Source organism: Athene cunicularia (assembly GCF_003259725.1).
Source record: "Athene cunicularia isolate RWA chromosome 2 unlocalized genomic scaffold, athCun1 chr2_part1, whole genome shotgun sequence".
In the NCBI taxonomy this organism is placed as follows: domain Eukaryota; kingdom Metazoa; phylum Chordata; class Aves; order Strigiformes; family Strigidae; genus Athene; species Athene cunicularia.
In genome coordinates this window covers 70,597,765-70,619,127 of record NW_020799095.1, presented here as the reverse complement: position 1 = coordinate 70,619,127, position 21,363 = coordinate 70,597,765, and the positions used below count along the sequence as shown (strand labels likewise).

The 21,363-nt window shown below is 35.3% G+C and overlaps 1 protein-coding gene across 4 annotated transcripts in view; it reads right to left on the bottom strand.

Moving 5' to 3' along the window:
• Nucleotides 1-3,997: 3,997 nt before the first annotated feature.
• The window catches only part of CDH12 (cadherin 12), a 393,880-nt gene continuing 376,514 nt past the window's right edge, over nt 3,998-21,363 (bottom strand). For all 4 annotated transcript variants that reach the window (XM_026843110.1, XM_026843111.1, XM_026843109.1 and 1 more), the window contains 4 exons: nt 16,757-16,878; nt 15,149-15,266; nt 10,064-10,315; nt 3,998-5,235 (listed from right to left, as the gene is read on the bottom strand). In XM_026843110.1, coding sequence (XP_026698911.1) covers nt 4,736-5,235; nt 10,064-10,315; nt 15,149-15,266; nt 16,757-16,878 — 992 coding nt within the window. In that variant the 3' untranslated portion in view covers nt 3,998-4,735. The remainder of the gene's footprint in view (nt 5,236-10,063; nt 10,316-15,148; nt 15,267-16,756; nt 16,879-21,363) is intronic.

Sequence of the window (21,363 nt, the reverse complement as noted above, 5' to 3'; positions counted from 1 at the left end):
TTCTTACACTTTAATGTAATTTCTTGCATTTCAATTTGTGCCCATTGCTTCTTATCCTGTCTCTAAGAAAAGTCTGGTTCCACATTATTTGTTTCCATCCATCAGGTATTTTTACACATTGATAAGATCCTCCTGAGTCCTGGGATGTATTTTGACTGGGACCACAGCAATGAAAGTAAGATACAAAAGATATTATCTGGGGATTTTAGTTGAAAAGTAAAGTTGACTAAAGGAAGTTTATCAATTAAACAAAGAAAATAGAGAAATTGTCCAGAGCAAACAAACAAACTTATCATAGTTTTGCTCAAAATAGGAACTGTTGCTTATGTTCTGGCAACTTTTCTGGTTCCTGATTTAACTAAGAAGATAAAAGAAATGAGGTTATTATAGATTTACCATTGAGAGAAGGTTTTTAAGGTGTGTATTATAAACTTTGATTTTCACTTAAATGTCATCTCAGTACAGTTATTAGTAGGGGTCATTTCTATTATTTGTTTTCATGAAGGTTTGTGAAGCTCAGAAATATTCTATACACAGAAGATTTGAATGTCTATGTAAATAATAATAATAATAATAATAATAATAGTAAAATAACTGCAAATAATCTACAACCCCCTAACTCAGCAAGTAAAATCTGATCACTAATATCATATGAAATACTTGTAACCAAGTACATTACTATATTTTCTTCCCATATTCATTTAATACAGATTTGTTATTCCATAGTAACACAGTCTTAAGAACTCTTTCATAACAATAATGGAGGTAAATCTAAAATGAATATAGCATCTGCAGAACCACATTATATAGTAATGTGAATGATGAGTTAGTTGTGTTTATGTGGGTATGGACATCTTTTCTTAAGGTAAGAATATTTTCAAGGTAGTCTCTAGAATAATATTGTCAGTAATCTGTTGAGTCATTTATTGCTCTCTGTTCCATACTGAACTCTGCTTCCATAACCTAGAGTTAATCCTCAGTAACTATGATTTTATTTTGAACAGCAAAATTTAGAGCAAATTTATAAAACTAGTAAAAACCGTGAAAGTATAAAATATTCCAATATATCTTTGTCATCTACTGTGATTGCTTTCCAAATCCTTGCTATATAACTCACTGACAACACTGCAAATCTTCATTTCAAGAAAAGCAGAATTTTCAGATTTGTGTAGTAGCATTCTTAAATCCAAATATTAGCAATTTTATGTTCTGACCCCACAGTAAAATTGTCTGAACTTTCCTAAGTAGTGGCATTTTCAGGTTTCTTGGAAGGGCAGTGAAGACTTTTCCCTTCTTCCCTGAAATTCCTTTCAAATGTTTTGTTAAAAATTTGTCTTCAGTTCTATCTGTTCACAGTGTAAGCTTATCAGTTAGATTTCCTTAGATAAGTCCCTTTTTAGCTGAATGCTTTATTTAGGTTTTTATTTCAGCACCACTAGTGCATGCCATAACTATTTACCTTAATATGTGGATTTGTTTGTGTCAGTGAAGTGGCTCAATGACTTCATGTGCAGAAAGCGTTTTAGAGAATGTCTTGTGATTTGCAGGGGTGGCACTGCTGAGACATTTAAGATGATGCTCGATGTTTGGAAATTTAAACAAAAGTATTTCTTTCCATTCTATCCCTTCTGTGCGTTTTCAGCATTACCTTAGTTTCCTGTCACTCTGATAGAACTTGAGGTTTGTAGCTCTTTCCACAATCAAGAGACAGACATCCACTTTAACATCTTGATTGTGCGAGCATTTGTAGAGATTTTTTGAAACTATAGTGCTTAAAAACTGAAGAAGTTATCCAATATCATTTATAAATGCACTGAGATTCCTTAATAGCATTGACTTCAAATCATCTTAGATGCCTTGACATAAATTTAAATATTGTAAATTTCATATTTGTCTAATTACCTTTTAAAAATAATGTGTTAAAAACCTGACAAGCATCTTCAGAAAGAGAATGAGAAAACATGGGATTAAATAAAAATTTCCTGGATCCCAGGTTATGTATAAATTAAAAGTAATTATATTCCTTAGTTCTATAGAGTTGTTTACAAAAAATACTCCTGTTAAATTAAAATTGTTTGATCAGACTTTATAAAAAGGTCTTAGAAGTTTTAATTAGGATTTTATAGGACAATTGACTTAGAAATCACTTACCCTTTAAAAAAAATATATACATCTTCCTGCAGGTTTGTTAATTATGTGATAGAAACATCTCAGTTAGAAACCTTTTAAATGTCAAAAATACGCATTTGATACTCAATTTGGTATTAATTTCTCATACGACAACTCATTCTCAAATAGGGAATGCGTGTAGCAGCATGTTTAAGATCACATTTTCTGTCTAACCATTTTGGAAGTCAGACTCCCATACAGACTGCCCTGCTTACAGCAAATGCCAAACTATCCAAGAGGCCGAATTTTCATCCAGAATCCATGACAAACACAACTTTCTCAGGAGCAAGTATACCATGTGGTGTCAAAAAGCCAAACACTCTTCTCACTTGCATTGACTTTACTAGTGAAATACCTGTAAAGGTCTAGTACAGTTACTAAGAACAGAGTTTGGCTACAGGACTGCACATCTGTAAATGAGCAGTGTCAGCTACTTATTTTAGCTGAGGCAGCAAGGTAGGAAGCATTGCTATGCATGTGCTACTTGAGGAAGCATTGCTAAATATCTCCACAAGTGTGCGTTTTGTATTAAGCAAATGTGTGTTGTAACTAGTAGCAAATATGTTTGTTTTGTTGTGGGTTTTGGTTGGGCTTTTTTTTTTTTTTTTTTTTTTTGTATCAAGTTGCCTTTGTTATGCTGTCAAGACATGCGAACATTAAAATCACCAGCTTCCACACAAAAATTGCTATGCTGGCAAATGGGCCCCAGCACTTCCTCTGCTTCCCTTTCCTGTAAGAAGAGAGTTTTTGTTGGCTCGGTTTGACTTTCAGGGAACATAGGATACCTTTGTTGATGAAAAAAACCACAAAACTTTCTTGTTACCAAATGCAGTGTCTCTTTCTCAGCTCTCTGCTGGTAGAAGCTCTGCCAATCATGCTTTTAACGCAGCCTTGTCCAATTGTATCAAATGATTCTAAAATTACTTAGACTATACACCTTGTAATGTCTCATTGGGATGTTAATTTATGCAACTTTGAAATACCATTATATTTCCCCAAGATAGTGAAGGGAACTTTGTGTATGTTAATATCAGACTTGTGAACTAACAATATCTGATAGTCATTAATTCTTCAGCAGCACAAAAAGTAAGCTGTAGACCTGAAGTGAATAAAAGACTTCTGATTCATGAAAGACTTGGGCTGACCTTGCCAATGTCAGTAATGAACAGAGCTCAAGAAGATTGCATAGCACTGCAGAGATTTTAGAAGAAGAATGCAAGGATATATGCACTTCAAGGGCCATAAACCACTGTCTTACAAAATGTCTATGCCTCAGATCACCAGAAAAAGTCACATGAAATACTTTTACAAGAGAGATATCTTCCACAGCATAATGACTTGTGCATATCTGTACTTCTGTTAACTACACAGCTACATTTATGCATGGGTATGTACATAAAATGTGGACAAACATACTGGTTTATATTTTTATTCTGCCTCTATTAATGTTTTGGCAAGAACAAAATTAGTAAGGTTTCCATCCTCAAAAGTCTTCCTAAAATGTTTGATGTGGGTCTGACAGCAAAATACAATGATATGCTGAACTGCAGGAGATGGTCAGTTGAAAAATATCTATCTCTATAATATGTATGTCTACAGTACCTACAAAGTAACAATCCGATTGCAAAGAAAAGTGATATGGAGTTCTTTACATGTACTTCTTTAGTGATACTAAGAAGGGAAAAAAATGTCTTGATACTAAAAATACAATAATATTCTTTAAAAAAACATCTCCACTTTATGTTCTAATAACAGTCTCATTTTAAAAGAAGAGGGGGAGCCAAGGGAAATTCCTTTACATAAAGAAAGAGCTGCTTTGATCTTTTTATTATTTTGGAAAAACTTAATATTTGCATGAACATTTTAAATATTCATTGATGAATGATAAGATCTTTTCCTTTTTGATCTGGGCTTTACATCTTCAGAGTGAGCAATAGCATTTTAAATTTAATTTTTCAATCAAATTTTGGAAGAAGAAATATGAAGTCTTGACATACCGTTTTCTTGTTTTAAAAACCCAAACATAACCCCCAAACACAATGTACACCATCCCCACCCCGCCCTTAGTTTTCACTCCAGGAAGTGATCTCCATTTTTGTTCTAAGAGAAGTCAGCAGGTTGCTATTGCTTCTTGTCTTAAAGTTCTTGTCCAATTTACCATTCAGTTTTGTAACACCATCACAGCAGACTCTTTACCACTTAAATGATAAAAGTTTCAATAGGCACTTTAGTGGAATTACGAAAAAGCTACCACTCTTCCACCATGATGCCAGAAAGCTATCTTCTTTCTAAATCAGGCCAGTATACTGTACCTTGTAAGCCTGAGCTTGTCTCAGTGTAATTCCAGAGTAACAAAATAACAACAACAAAAAACCGTGTATATTACAGGATTTATCTTTCCTTTGCAGATCAAACCAAAACTGACAGTATGATAAATGTAGTAACTTGCTGGAAACAGTTGCTGTCTTTTATAATCAAAGAAATCTTGTCCTATATAAAGCTTAGGTTTATCTTTTAAATTTGTTATTGGTTTACTTTTCTTTTTATTTACTGTTGTAGCTGTACTTTAAGTGACTTTGTCAGGGTTATAACTTTCTTCTTCTCCAAACATATCAGCCAGGATCTTAAAGCGAGGTCCCCAGTCACTCAGATAGTCATAATCCTGGTCTGCTTCTGTAGTCAGGGAGTCTATAGAGCTGAGAGACTCTGCAACAGATCCATTTCCTTCATAAGCATAGGTTGCCAAGGAGTCATATGGGGGTGCAGTTGGATCTACATCATTTTCCTGCAGCCTTTGATTAATGAAATCTCTTATGTCTGTGTTATCTTCCACTGGTGGTCTCTGACGAGGAAAACGCAAGGTGTCTGGTTTTATGTCCCTGCGTATTTTGTTATCTTCAATCACTTTGGGATTCCTTAGGGCGCCTATGTCGAAAGCTTGGGTGTCCTCCTCTCCACCTCCTTCATCATCATAATGGATAACATTATCTCTGATGTCTTCTTTAGAGGTCATCAGGGTGTCCTTTTTCTTTTGCCTCCGAAGTGCTACATATAGTACCACAATGACTGTAACAAGAGAAAACTGAAGTTAAGACATGCACTGAAATAATTTGGTACTCTGATGACATATCATTATATCTTCCTTTGAAAGTTGCAAGCAATCAAAGGGACTTTTTTCCTTAGAAGATATGATCCCACTATTCTTTCTAAAATAGCAATGCTCTAGCCAATGAAAAAGTAATTTGCTGTTTGATCTATGAATCTAACTTTCCTTCATGCTTGCTGTTCTGCTGAAGGAAGTAACAAATAATTTTCCTACTGGCCTGCTTTGTGAACAAATAGAATTGGACAGGACTTCAGCTTTTAAGTTCAGAGAGACAGAGTGACAGGATTTTTTTAAAAAAATGTCTTCCATAGCAAAATAGAGAAAACCCCCCAAATTTCCACATTGCAGAGAAAAAAAAAAAATTAAACCCAAACAACCCACAGTATTAAAGAGAAAAAAAGTAATTTGGAATCTTTGAAATGGGGGAAAAAATAATTCTAATTCACAGCACACTTTGGCCTCTTCAGGGATCTGTTTTGAAAATTCCCATGTTCTGGAGAGAAAAGGGGTCCAGGAGAGTTGATTTGTTTTTCAAGTACCACCTCCTCCAAGCTCAACATCAGTCCATCCCAATGAGCAGGAAATCAAGCAAAGGCAGCAGGAGGCCTGCATGGATGAATAAGGAGCTCCTGATTAAACTCAGAGAGAAAAAAGAAGCATATAAGAGGTGAAAATAGAGACAGGTGAGCCAGGAGGAATATACAGTGACTGGTGAACATGCAGGAATGTGGTTAGGAAATTCAAGGACCAATCTGGCATTGAATCTTGCAAGAGACACGAAGGACAACAAGAAGGGCTTGTACAAGTACGACAGCAATAAAAGAAAAAGTAGAGAAAATGTAGGCCCACTGCTGAATGGGGCAGAGGATCTGTTGACAAAGGACACAGAAAAGGCCAACCTATTCAATGGCGTCTTTGCATCTGTCTTTGTTGGAAAGCTTATTCTTTAGGAATCCCAGGTCCCTGAGACCAGAGAGAAAGTCTGGAACAGGAAAGACCTACCCTTTGTGGAAGATTATCAGGTTAGGGAACACTTAAACTGGACACACAAGTACATGGAACCTGATGGAATGCACACAAGTGGTGAGGTAGATGACAAATGTAATTGTGAGGCCACTTGTGATAATTTTTGAAATGTCATGGTGACTGGAAGAAGTGTCTGAGGACTGGAGCAAGTGTTACTCCTATCTTCAAGAAAAGCATGAAGAACAAGCTAGGGGCCAGTCAACCTCATCTTCTTCCTGAGGGAAGTGATGGAGAAAATAATTCTAGAAAACATTTTCAAACATACTGTGAACAGAAAGGGGATCGAGAGTACTCAGAATGTATTTACAAAGGTGAAATTGTGCTTAACTCACCTGATAGCCTTCTACAATGAAGTGACTGATGGATGCAGGGAGAAAAATTTATTGGTTTTATCCTAACTTTAGCAAAGCTTTTGATGATGTCTCCCATAACATCCTTCTCAGAAAAACTGAGGAAGTGTGGACTAGACAAGTAGATATTAAGGTGCATCGCAAGTCTGGCCAAACTATCAGGCTGTAAGGGTTGTAATCAATAACCCAAAGACCAGATGGAGACCAGTCACTAATGATGTATCCAGGGGTCAATATTGGGACCAGTTTTGTTTAACGTCTTCATAGATGATCTGGATCATGGGATTGAGTGCACCCTCAGCAAGTTTATAGGTAGATACAAAACAGGGGTTGTGCCACCATTCAAAGGGACCTCACCAGGCTAGGGGAATGGGCCAACAGGAAACCAACCCACGGACCTTCAAAGGGAAATGCCAAGTACCATACATGGAGACGAATAACCACATACTGTAGATGCGATTAACTGACCAGAAAGCAGCTTGACAGAGAAAGACTTAGGATCCTGTTGGACATCAAGGTCACCATGAGCCACCAGTGTGTCCTTGTGGCAAAGAATGCCAACAGCATTTGGGGCTATATTAGGAAGAGTGTTATCATCAGGTCCAGGGTGGTGATCATTCACCCCTGTTTAACCCTGGTCAGACACACTTGGAGTTCTGGGCACACTTCCAGCTCTTGGCTCCTAAGACAGCCATGCAGTTCCTGGCATGAATGCAGTGCAGAGCCACAAAGATGATTAAGGGATTGGAACATCTGCCATACAGGGAGAGGCTGAGAGACCTGTGTCTCTTCAGCCTGGGGAAGAGAAGTCTCAGAAGAATCTTATAAATACTTGACGGATGCATGGAAGTAAAGAAGGTGGAACCAGACTTTTCTTAGTGCTGCCCAGGGACAGGACAAGAAGCAGTGGGGACAAATTGAAATGAAGGAAATTTCATTAAAGTGTAAGAAAAAAGCTTCTTTACTGTCAGAATGGTCAAGCATTGGATCATGTTGCCCAGAGAAGTTGTGGTGCTTCCCTCCTTGGAGATATTCAAAACCCCACTGGATTTGTGCCTGAGCAACCTGCTCTAACTGACCCAGCTGTAAGCAGGGAGCTTGGACTAGATGATCTTCAGAGGTGCCTTCCAACTGTGATTCTGTGATTTGATATGTTAGAAACTAGCTTTATTCCAAATGGCAACTCAATAGCAATCAGCTTGTGTTCTTTTTTCCAATAGTTTGTCTTTGGAGATATATTTAATTGAATGTAAAATCTGCTTGTAGTAAACTGGCCTTTTTGTAATTTTTAATTCCCTAACTGCCTTTGGTAGGCATTATAGTGTTCTAAGCACTGTTGGTGAAGTAAAACAATAATGAATACAGGAGTCGTAATGATTATAAATTCATGGTCAGGTTTGTGTGGTCTAGAATAACTCCTGACTGGTAATATATTGACTGTCTTTTGTGTAGAAATGAGTTTGACAGGAATGACTTCAACTACAATTTTAATGATTCTGTGTTAGGCCAGGTTCACAGCAAGAAATGAAAATCCAAAAGCAGTTTTTAAATTGATCAATGAAATAATAAGGAGAAAGTCTGGATATAAGATAAATGCCATTCTCTTAGGTTACACACAGAACTGGAGATCTCATTATTTATTCATTAATTTTTCTGGGTAATATTGCCAGGCTGATTTGAATGAAGGGAGTTATTAGAGGACCAAAACCTCTTTTCCAAACATAATCTCACTAATTCAGTCTGGTGTTCTGTGCAAAGCAGGAATTAAAGTATCTTCATTAGCTTTGTATATGACAAGAGCATCAGTCAGCAGCAGAGCTGATAAGGAGTTCTTTGACCTTTTTTTTTTTTTTTTTAATTGAATATGCTGGCGTTTTAAAATAAAAATTGTATTGATTTCAACAAACCATTAAGGGAACATAAACACATTTCTGTTGAAAGCCTCCATGATCACCTAGCAAATTTGGGGGAAAAATCAGACTTCAGTTATTCCTGCTTCCTCAGATACTTTGCCAATGTGAATGATGTCTCAACCAAGAGCCCCAAGCTCTCTGCTGCATATTGCACACTGTCCAGATTACTGGACACAAAGGGGGCAACATGAAAGGCTTTGCTATAGCTATGTGTTTAGAGCTTCTAGGCACTTTGTAACAGAGAGGTTAGATATCCTGGAAGTCCTGCCTTAAAACAGAGATCTAATTGACATATTTCTTCATGTAAAAATAAGTTAAAGGTTTTTTTTCACAATGGAATGTGTTTGATGCTGAGGCTCACCCCTGGCTGCTTTTACCCAGGAAACCCCTACAAGTGAAAAAGTAGTCCCAAAGAATAGTGGTAAAGAGACAGCATTCTTACTTTCAAACAACTGACCTAAGGTTGTTTTGGTTTGTTTTTAAATTCTTCAGAATGGGTGTATATGTTATTAATTCCTATTCCATGGGAAGTATGACTGTTTGCCACTCTTGTTCTGATTTGAAACAACTCTTTTCTCACAGCATAAAATTTGTACACAGAACAGAAATTCTGACTTTTATGCACTGCTACTCAGAAGCTATTTATGTAACCCTGAGCCTGTAGTAATTTACTTAAGTGGTAAATTACTGTATTATCCAAATGCAAAGAGGTGTCCATATGTTATATTCTGTGTCCGCAGCTATTTTTGACCATTAGACCCACATAAGGAGTAGCATGAGATCTAGGAAGCCCACTAGTATCAAGAAGAGGCATAGGCTAGCATCTATAAGAATCAGTCTGCTTTCTGCAGCCCACATTGTGACTGTGTAATCTACAAAGTTGGGTTTATTTCATTATCAGTGCATTAACGCTACATTATAAGTAGGATGCATATGAGTATTGACTGCTTTGGGCATGCTGTAAATAAGGCAATATTTAAATATAATGTAGATCAAGTGGCAATACTACCTTGTGGAACCCATGCCTGCCTGAAATTAAAATGTTCTTGTAAAGTTTTTCATGGACCTAGCCAGTCAGTCTTGATTACAATTATTTTCTCCTCTCGCATTTCTTTGTTCTCCTTTTGCTGAAGCTGGCATGAATAATTAAATGAAGTCTCTTACTAAGTCCTTACTGCTGTTACTGTCAGTAGGACTTGTCTATTTTAGTAATAATCTAAAAATATTAATCCTTCAAGAAAGGTATTTAAACAAAACTGTTTCAGAGGAAAAAAATATGGCTTGAATTCCACTGAAAAGTAGTTCTCTTCGGGCACTAAGAAATATGAAGGTGTTAGCAGAGTCAAGGTCATGGTCAGTGCTTTGTGATGTTTTTCTAGAAACATAGAAGCATTTTCAGTGGCTTTTGTAAAACAACAGAGGAAGCTAATAGCAACACAAATCAATGCACAGGTGAATAATTGGAGTAATGCACTTCACATCGTTTCATGAGAACTAACCTAGAAGTATAACAATACACAACAAGATTGCAATCAATGCTCCTGTGCTGAGGCCTACTGGTAAGAAGATTGCTTCCACGTTGCAGGACAGGATGGTACCGTCAGAATCACATCTGCAAACACGGATAGTCATTGTGTTTGTGCTGCTTTGGACAGGGTAACTGCTGTCTTCTATTACTACTGGAAGAAAGTACAGCTCTTGTTGCCTTCTGCTGTAACCATTTCTCCTGGTTTCAATCCCAGCTGTGTTGTCTGTAAAACATACGACAGTCATTACAGGATTTTTACTGTGTACTTCAATTCACCATTGTAGTTTGTATCACCTTTAGTAATAGGAAGCTATTTTGTTTTTGAAACTCAGTGACTGACATGCTTCATGCAATTGCCTTGTTTCATCACTACAGAAGGTATTGTATTCTGACTGGTACAGCAATTTTTTTCAGAGAATTAAATAACATTCCATTTCTTGTAAACCCGTTAGCTTGACAGCTGGAATTTCAAAGACAGCATAAATAATAATTAAACAAAGCGTTACAGGTATTAGATTAGGAAAGCTTTTCGGTTTTTCTTTTCTCTTATCTCCTTATATTCCAAGCCTGTGGTCCAAAGGACTTTGATTGAACATGGATTTAGAATCATGTCTGTATTAATTAATTAATTAAATTCCCTTTAAAACTGAAAGTAATAGCCTGGCCAAAATGCAAAACCCCTTCAGATTTCCTGCCCCATTAAAAATAAGTACAAAAATGGAGTACTTTATAATCAGTACATTTTCCAGCAGTTAGTCATGAATGGGTTCAGAACTCCTTGAAGATATGTTTTGTCATTTCTGCCCAGTAGAAATTAATTTCTCACTGCTTTTCTTGAATCAGAGTAGCAAGGAAATGATGAGAAGGTTAAAAGAATTACACTGAAAGCAAAACCAAAATGAAATTAGCAGGGAAAGCTGACAGATCTGAATGAAGGTAGCCTGCAGCAGTCACTAATTTGCCATCTCACCCATGTGCTTTCTTTAGAAGAGGTCACTTGCTGTCCATGTTATGACTTTTATTCTTTCTTGGGGTTTTGTCACTAGGTAGAAGGATTAAGGGCTCTGAATTCCACACTCAAATACTTGTGTGCAGTTCTGATTAAGGACAATAAGAAGGAACCCTAAATATCCAAAATCAGACATGTTATAATCAGACACCATTGAGAAAGTAACTTGACTGACAGAACGCTTATTTCAGAAGTCCCTTTTTCATCAAACTCACACATGGTACATAGACACATCAAGTTCAGTTTTAAAAAAGAAAAATGTCTCAAAATTGTTTGAATCAAACCACCTTCCATCTTCAGCTCGTTTTCTCTCTGTGATTAATCATCTGCACTGTACAAAGAGTTTTAGATCTAATTTAAAGTGATAATCTTATTTCTACTCTTATTTCTATTTACATTAATAGATTTTCATATTATTTTTCTCTTGTCTTCTAATTGCAGTGTTGAAGATCACTATAATACATGTTACAGTGCAACAAAATGCCTTTCCATTCTCCTTTGAGAAGAATCAAACAGATCGAGCTCTTAAGTCTTCGGCTTTGAACAATTTTTGTTGCTCTTCTATGACCCTTTCCAGTTGTTCAAAGGCCTTTTGAAAATATGGACACAGGCATGTGTCTGAACTCTACACAGAGCAGCCTGGAGCTGCAGCCTGAAGCTGACATAGCTTCTGGTTCTTCAGTCTGGTGGCAATAAATTCATTTTCAGGATGTGTGTGACAGTCTGGAGAGAAGGAAAATTCTCTCTCTTACATGAGCAACTGAATGTGCTCAGCAGGGAAGCAGTCCTCTAGGGAGAATGGTGAAGCCAGCAATGTGGAAAGAGGAAGGTGAGCGGTTCAGCTGGAAGCACCCCAGCTCTTCCAGGGGCTCTCACTTCTGTTCACAGTTGGTGGATTGGTCTCAGCACTGCAGAAGGCACAGACTAGAAACATAGCATTTCCCTGTGTTTATATTTGTAGACACTCCAAATGGCAGCCTTGAGCTACTGTTTTGCTTCTGTTCTCATTAAGTTATATTCTGAAGAAGTATGGAACCTGGAAAAGTTTATTCTCTTGGCTACACTACACACATATATTGCACATGATGTAAAACCACAACACCCATGATGTTTAGCTGTATAGAATAGCACTGGTTATTGGGTTTCTTTATGTGTTTAAAAATGTTAAACAACACTTTTACTTGTAAAAGCATTAATTGTAACATGATGAACAAGATGATTGTTTCCTCAAAAAAACCAAAATCCCTTTCACAAATTACCTGCTTGGTATTGACATAATTGCTAACTCAAAAGATAATGGTATTTATGTTTTTTAAAAGTTTCTGGAAGGAAAATAAGGGTGCGTTATTTTATCTCGGTATTATGTACAGAGCAGACCTTCCACCTTTTTGCCATCAAAAGGCAGAAGACATTGAAAATATGGTACATTTTTTTCAATAGCTCTGTTAATCATCTAAACTTAAAAGGTCTTTTATGGTTGGAAAATATTTCACAAAAGCTTTTTTTCTGTCTTCCTTGTGTTTCAACAAATAATGTATTTCTTTCTTATTTTTTAGTAAGAAATGCTTTTAAGAGAGTGTATATACACACACAAACATACATGTATGAAAAATTGTGTCTTGGTGGTTTCTAATTATTTTTTTTTATCAGAATACTGCATTTGTTTTTATAAAGTAGAGAAAGTTTGTTAACAGACTACTGAGATCCAAAGTCATCTCGGTGTCAACATTACTGGTTTAAAAGGAGAAATTTAATTATCTAATAATATTTGAGCAATTTCCTCACCAAACTCATATGCTAAGCCCACTTTACAAAAGCTGTAAATGAGAAAGGTCACTGAGTTTAATTACTGTAGAGACATTTGAAGTTTAAAGATTATTTTTAGGAATTAAAGATATTAAAATGACCCTAAAAGAACTGGCAGAAAACAATAGCTTGTAATTATTTGAAAAAAATTAAATCTTGATGAAATTAAAGGATATTTTAGGAAATAGACAAAAAGAAATAAATTAAAGCTCTTAAAGAAATCTTGAACAAAAGAGCAAAGGTATTTAGATGCTATAAGGCTACAAAATTGTGATGATACTACCCATCTGGGCCTTCAAATGTGTTGAAAAGTGAAAGGATGAAAGTAATTAATGTAACATATGAGGAATATCTAAAGAAGTATATTTTCTTTTTTCTATTAAGATATAGAGAAATTTTTTTTTTCTTCTTAATTATAATCATCAGCAAAGTTCCCCATGCTGAATTTTCCAAGATAATACCAACAGCTAAGCAGGAAACGGGACATAACAGAAACTACAGTGCAGCATTGAGGGGAAGCAAATAAATTTTACATCCAGTGGAACACAGATATAAAGCATTTAAATCTTGCTTGGCAGAATTATATAGTTAGATAGTGAAATGCCACAACATTTTTAAATACTAGTATCTGTTAAAACCATACTGTTTAGACTAAGCACTTCTGGAGAAGAGTAATGACCTAACTGTCCAAGAATAGATGGAAACTTGAATCCATTGTAAGGTTGTCCTTCATATTCATTGAGCTGTCTGTCTCAAGAAAATTATTTGATAAAATGTTGACCAGTGTATTTTGGGTTTCATAAGATACTATTACTCATATCTGCAATATTATGAATTTTTATGGTTTCATTTTATATTGTATTTACAAATCATTAAGTGAAATAATTTGCTCATCTGTATGTTTTTAGCTATCTGTGGCATACTAAAATAAAAGTCATTAATAAGTTTGGGAATAAACCATTTTTGTCTTGTCATCTTCACAGAGGAGCTATAGAAAAAAGATAAAATAAGCATAGTTTATTTTTCTGTTGTTTCAGATTTATGTCTTCCTGAACTTTCTTAATGATAAACATCTTCCTGATTAATAGTTGTGCTTATGTTGTTGTCTATCATTTTGAATTACCTAATATTAACAAAAGTTCATGACCTCAAAAATAATGTGGGTCATATACTTAAATGGTTTTGAAAAAAGCTAAATAAGTGGTCTCTGCAATTTTTTTCATTCTTATGAAATATTTCATTCTTATGAAATATCATATTTTCCATTTCTAGCCCTTTTTAGGACTTGGCTTGCTTTTTTTTTTTTTTTTTTTAAAAATTAAGAATTACATACTTTTTGTTAAAAGTAATACTTATAACCTACATAGTTAAATAGGAAAAGATTGTTACTGAACTTTATTGGATGGATTTGGGTGTTCTTTCTTTGCAGAGTAATGTAAACCCTTTTTAATGAAAAATTTAACATCACACAGTTCTTTAAAGATCACCTAACAGTTAATAAAATCATTGTTGTTTTTTTTTTTCTTATTTGATTAAAGTAATTAGTGGTTAAAATTTACTACAGTTTATTATGATGTTTTAGCTGTGTCTATTCACACTACATGTTTGAAGATGTTTATAAGAGCAAAAAGATCAATTTTTTCATCTTGGGTTATTCTTTACCATTTTCAAAAGCATTCAAATGAAAAAGAAAAAAGATTATAAGTTATGGTAAAAATTGGGGGTAAAATCAGGGATGTTAATTATATAAATCTACAAATTCTTTAGAGTGTTGTGGGATGTTTTACTGCATCAGCACTGTCCATATTTTGAACTAATTCTTCTGCAGGACTGTGCATCCTTGAGAAAGCACAGTAGCTGGGTACTTCAAAAACAGTGAGCAAAGTGATAGGATTTAAAGAAGGCAGCAACAGTGCCTTGTTTAAAGGTATACCTGCATTGACATATGACTTTTTCCTGAGATACTGAATTATAAAAAGAAGAAAATAAAACTGGTAGCAGTGTTTTTGCAGGTTTGTAGAGAAATCTCAGCCTTTTGTGTTCTGATAATTCCCGTCCCCTAAAAATGAGAAAAGGTGCAAGACCTGAATTTATATTAATATATGTCCTAGATAGTTTCACAATTAGAAATGTCAAATAAGAAAGCTGGTCTGTAGACATGACCGTAGTATAAAATAATTTTATTTGTCATTATAATCACAGCCTGCTGCTCTGAAAGAGAGATATGTATAAGCAACTTACTTCTGTAGTCATGGACTGTGAAATTTGGTTTGCTGGAAGCCTCAGATGACAGTCTGAAGGAAAACCTTTGCCCAGCTGGTGACAAATCTTTGTCTGCTGCAGTGACAATCTGTATCACCTGAAACCAGATTAAGATTAATTCTGAAGTCGGTTCACTCCTTTAAAAGAACCAGTTTTGTAGAAGTGCAAAGTGAACATCAAATGAAACAATGAAAGTGAAATACTGCCAGATTACTCTCATTCCCCTAATATATTGGGCAGTGGAGGCAAGAAGTTTGAATACTATAGCCTACAGAAAACTTGTGATATCTCAGGTCTCGCTTTGACATATCTGAAGGAAATCAGAAAGATTTACCCTATATTCATAGTAGAAGTATTTAATATTTGTCCTTTGTATCAAAATACTAGTGACTGTTTTCAGGTGAGTGATTACTTAGGGACAGTTCACTTTATCTGCTACTACTATCACCGTTAAAACCAGTACACGTTGTACTACTTCAAAAAGCTGCACCCTAATTTTACAGTTTGAAATGAAGTAGAGGGCTGAAAGGTCTGCACCATCTAGGCATGAATGAATTTTTGGGTCCAAGTGCTATCTATTAGTTTTGAGGTAAGCACAGTGCAGTCAAATTTTTTTCATAGAAGGATTGCCACTTTTTTATATATTGGCATTTTTTTTTATATAACAAAGATCTATATATTTCTAATTTTTGACAGCTCAGTGCTTGTCTCAGCCTTCTCTGTAAAAGGTTCTCCTTTCTACTGTTAGTGCCTGAATAAGAAATTAGAGGTATCTGATAAACTATAAGTTAAAATTAGGTTGTATGGTAGTTATTTAAACATTAAAAAACAAAAAAAAGAATATCAAATGAAGTCATGGACAAATCTGTAATAAAGGCAATAAAAATCACATGGACTGAGTACATATTACATACATATAAAGAGAAGTCACTGATTACGTAGCAGGATGAATATGTTCCTTCCATGGCTGGCAGTCACTCTCAAAGTTGAACAGTTGAAGTTACAAGTCTTGTCTTGGAAACAGCATTAGCTGTTAATATGTATGGTGGTTGGCCTTGGTGCTTCACAACACTGTGTTTAATTACACAAATTTATGGCAGGAGGAGCACAGGCCAATACCTTCTGGGGCCAGCTCTATTAATATTGGCATCACAGTAAAAGGTGATATTTCGCATGCTATGCATATATTTGAAACTGTTTATAAAAGCAAGCTTTCAGGAAGATTGTCTTTGGGGTTGTCAGTTCTTTTTCTCAGAATACGACACAGAAATGTTTTCAATGCATCCTACTCCATTTACTTACTGCACTTTTACCTTTATAATTAAGCATCTTTAAGGAAGGGAATCTTTCTCCTGTCATAGCTATTAAATGCACACTAAAGGGTTGCTCAAGCCAATATAATCGGGGATAATAAAAAAATAGACCATAAAGGTCAAGAAACAGATTTCCAGAAGGTATTTCCAACACAGACTTTTAATTTGTATAAGAATTCTATTGTGATGTCATTTTCAAACCCAGAAATTTCTATTGCTATAAATAATACTAAGGAAAAAGAGCAAAATAGCAAGCATTACAAATTTGAAATACCTGTCCTGGCTTGGCATTTTCACATACAGATGTCTCATATGGAACTGAAATTTCAGGAGGAAACTCGTTGACATCCAGGACATTTATTATAACGTTGACTTTGCTGGTTAATAGTGGGTTACCTATAAATGATTTTTAGGAGAAAAGAATTAAGGAATACTATTTATGTTTGTTTTCGTCATCATCAGTGTCCATGAGCTGTCATAAACTGTTTTGATCCCAGTACTGTGACTTCTAAAAGCCCTTGACTTCCATTTATTTCTGATTTGTACTAAGGAGAAATCAGAAGCAAAACTCTTATCACTTTGTACCAGACTTTGATCCGTTGCTCTTCATGGGGTAGGAATCAATCAACATGATTCTCAGAACACAAATTAAAGAATTTGAAGTTGTACCTGTAAATAAACTTTTCTCACATCACTTTTCGTGGAGTCTGTGGAAAATGCTTCCAATAATTAAAACCGAAATGTTTTCCACAATGGAATGCAGAAAATCGGTATTTATTATTTAGCCACCGTTTACATCCTTAAGATATTAAAGAGGTAAGTGGAGCATACCCATTTAGAAGATGGAGAAAAGTAAGAGAGAAAGATATAAATAAAAATCTAGCTGAAAGTCAGAGTCAGCAGTAAATTTAGCAGTGGAACATGTAGAGCTAGAATTCAAGTTGTGGTTACACCATTAGGCTATGTTGTAACAGATATTGCTTTAACTGCGTAAGTACTTGCAAGCAGCATATACTTTTGTGCAAAAGAAATGCTAAACCCCAGTATACAATATGCTCCTTTCCATTGTTCTATCAATGCAGATAATCTTCATCAGTCACTAGATGCACATTATAAACATGTTTAACTGCAAATGCAATGTCTGGCAGAAAGGAGACACAAATTCAATACAAATCAGACAACATTCTCTCTTACTTTATGCTGAGACCTCTTGCAAGATAGCAGATATATAAAAAACAGTCTAGCTGGTGAGTGAAAAGGATAATTATTTTATCCTTTTGTATGTAAGAGTGGTGGCTACTATATAGACACAGGTATCTATCTATTCAAGAAATCTATGCTATGAATGTGTGGTGTAGGAGTAACAGCATGAGGTCATGGTACATGGACAAGAACAGCTTTCTTGAATCTTCAGACACACATGGACCCTTTAAATTATTTGCAATAGCTGCTTACTTCATCTCTTATATAAACCTTTGCATTTCTGTTTATAACTAACACAGCAAGGGATAAACTCTCTTCATGGTAGCACTGTAGATATTTTACATGATTACCTTCTTGTTCTTAGGAACTCCTAAATGCAGTGTTTTCAAGAGGCCTCTGTCAAAGCCAAAAGGTATTCCTTAACGATTTCCTACTTAATTAGTAACAGCAGCAAGTAGAAGTGTGATTTACCTGTTTACAAGTAGGGGATAAAGTGACCATCCTACAAACTCATCTTGGAATCTAAAAAAAAAAACCAACAAAAACCCCACAAAAAACTACTACCCTAATCACGAAATATTTGTAGTTCCTTCCTATGAACATATCTAATTAATAGTGAACATATCTAATAATGTCTCTTTGACTCCTCATTCATTTCCGATTGAGCATCATCCCTACTTGCAGCATGTCTCTGTGGAGAAAAGCATTGTGCAGCATGCATGAAGACAGTTTGGTCTAGCAGCTGGGAATTAGGCAGTGATTCTTTAGATGCAGAGAGAGCCAGAAGAAATCTAGACTATTTGCTCACTGTTTAATTGGTTCCTTTGTATAACAGGAAGCAAAAACGTACTAAGAAGTTATTTTAGTCAGTAGAGGGCAAGACCCTGACTCTGAATATACACAGAGATCAAAAAAGCCCTGAGCAGGTCAAGTTCACGCAGTTACTGACAGACGTAAAACTTCCCTCCTAGCAGTTCATTGCAAAAAGCACAGCAATTCACATGGAGCAACTCAGTTTTTTCTTTAGTCTTTGTGTGTTTAAGGCACAACACCGAACAACAGGAGTTCAGGATACATTCTTCAAACACATTCATGCATTGCATGAAAGTACAGTCATAGATGTCAGTCCGTTTCCTTTTAGAAATATATTAACAATGCCTTTCCAATAAAAGAATGAATGTATGCAAAATTTATGCATCATGTACATGGGAGGTATGAGCTGATTTAGATTAATTTCTATTAAAGGTAAACAGTTCCTATAAGAAGACTTTTTAGGCTATATTTTTTTTAAAGTATCTTAGTTATTTTTTCAGCTTTTTGGAACAGTGTACATATTATGGGAGTGTGTGTTTTTAAAATGAACAAAGGAATTTGACATTTTGCCTTCCCTCAAAATCACAGTAGCATGCTTCGGAAATATATGTGAATATGAGTATACTTTTTACAGTTCTTTCTCACTGATGGTCTGTGATTTGTTTTCTATGATTCTTTGGAAGACATATTAGAGGCAAGGATATTTTCTCCCTAAATATTTTAGCAAGGTAGAATTTTACCTTGCATAAATGGTCACCAAAATTAAATATTAAAGTAAACAGAATTACTACAGGATAAAATGGACCTACTTCTGGATTTCACTTTATTTATGTGATTAATTTTCCTTCTGGTTTGTGCTGATATCAGTTTTAACTACTCGTGTATATAAAGGAAGACTGCAAGTACATTGTGTAAAGCTTTGAATTCATATATAATTACAAAGACCTGTAATACTTGATGCAAACGCAGATGATGAATTGCATTTCAAATACCACTTGGCAGACTTGACCTCCATTTTCTCCATTTTTATTTTGTTTTCTGTTTGACTCAAAATGAAATCTTTTGGAGCTCTGTGAGCATAGTAGTGACATGCATGCTTGTATCAGTGAGTGAGTCACTGAAAACATCTGCTCACACTTTTTAAACCCAGATTACATAGATAAGAAAAGAAGTTGGTTAAATCATTAGCCTAGGAATTAAGAAACCTATTTCAGTTTTCAATTCTGCCTGTAAGATACAGGCAAATTAACTGGGTTCTTCCTTCCTCAGTTGTCCTATCTGCTCAAGTACCATAATCTGTTAATATCTTTATGGTTCAAGGATATTACAGTAGTAGAAAATACGTAAAATATTTTGACTAATGAATTTATGAAAATCCAAGATATCTGAGAAAATAGATTATCTGAGAAAATAGATACTGAGCATTGAGGAGAACTGGTGATTCCTTAATCCCAATTATGGTATTCAGGAGAAGATAAAGTCCATTTTGAGATTTAAACTGAGGTTTCTGTAGAATTCACAAAATTTGGGCCTAGACTTAGAGGAGTTGGAAAGATGGTTTGGACAGGAAGGATTATGGTTACTTTATATTTTCAACCTTAATAAGTGCCTTAAGGACAGGAAAGCAGAAATAACATTTTATGCATCTTATCTATTTAGTCTTCTGTAAAATGCAAAAAAACATTTCCATACTAAATAATTAAGCAGCACACTGGGGAACTTTTTGAGCACTGGGCTGTGATTTTTTTATACCATTCTTATGGCAGCCTTTGGCACAGTTTTGGCCTGGGGCAACTTGTGGTTTTGCAGACAATTCACATGCATGTGCTGGGAGTTAGTATGGGCCAGGGACCACTCTCAAAAAATCAGTTTACAAGTGGGCATCCTGTTTGGAAGGTAGGAGTTTTTTAATGGCATAGAATTAGCCTGCTCAGTGCCAGATGGCCTTTGTGCTTGAAATGAAGGTTAAGGTGTGTTCAATTTATTAGTTTGGGCAGAGTCTGTGGGATCAAAAACGTTTAGGAACAGCAACCACAGACACTATTATGGTGTTGAATTACTCTAAAAAGAAAAAAAATACAGTGAAATATAGTTAGGGAATGAAAAGAAGTTGGTTAAATCATTAGCCTAGGAATTAAGAAACCTATTTCAGTTTTCAATTCTGCCTGTAAGATACAGGCAAATTAACTGGGTTCTTCCTTCCTCAGTTGTCCTATCTGCTCAAGTACCATAATCTGTTAATATCTTTATGGTTCAAGGATATTACAGTAGTAGAAAATACGTAAAATATTTTGACTAATGAATTTATGAAAATCAAAGATATCTGAGAAAATAGATTATCTGAGAAAATAGATACTGAGCATTGAGGAGAACTGGTGATTCCTTAATCCCAATTATGGTATTCAGGAGAAGATAAAGTCCATTTTGAGATTTAAACTGAGGTTTCTGTAGAATTCACAAAATTTGGGCCTAGACTTAGAGGAGTTGGAAAGATGGTTTGGACAGGAAGGATTATGGTTACTTTATATTTTCAACCTTAATAAGTGCCTTAAGGACAGGAAAGCAGAAATAACATTTTATGCATCTTATCTATTTAGTCTTCTGTAAAATGCAAAAAAACATTTCCATACTAAATAATTAAGCAGCACACTGGGGAACTTTTTGAGCACTGGGCTGTGATTTTTTTATACCATTCTTATGGCAGCCTTTGGCACAGTTTTGGCCTGGGGCAACTTGTGGTTTTGCAGACAATTCACATGCATGTGCTGGGAGTTAGTATGGGCCAGGGACCACTCTCAAAAAATCAGTTTACAAGTGGGCATCCTGTTTGGAAGGTAGGAGTTTTTTAATGGCATAGAATTAGCC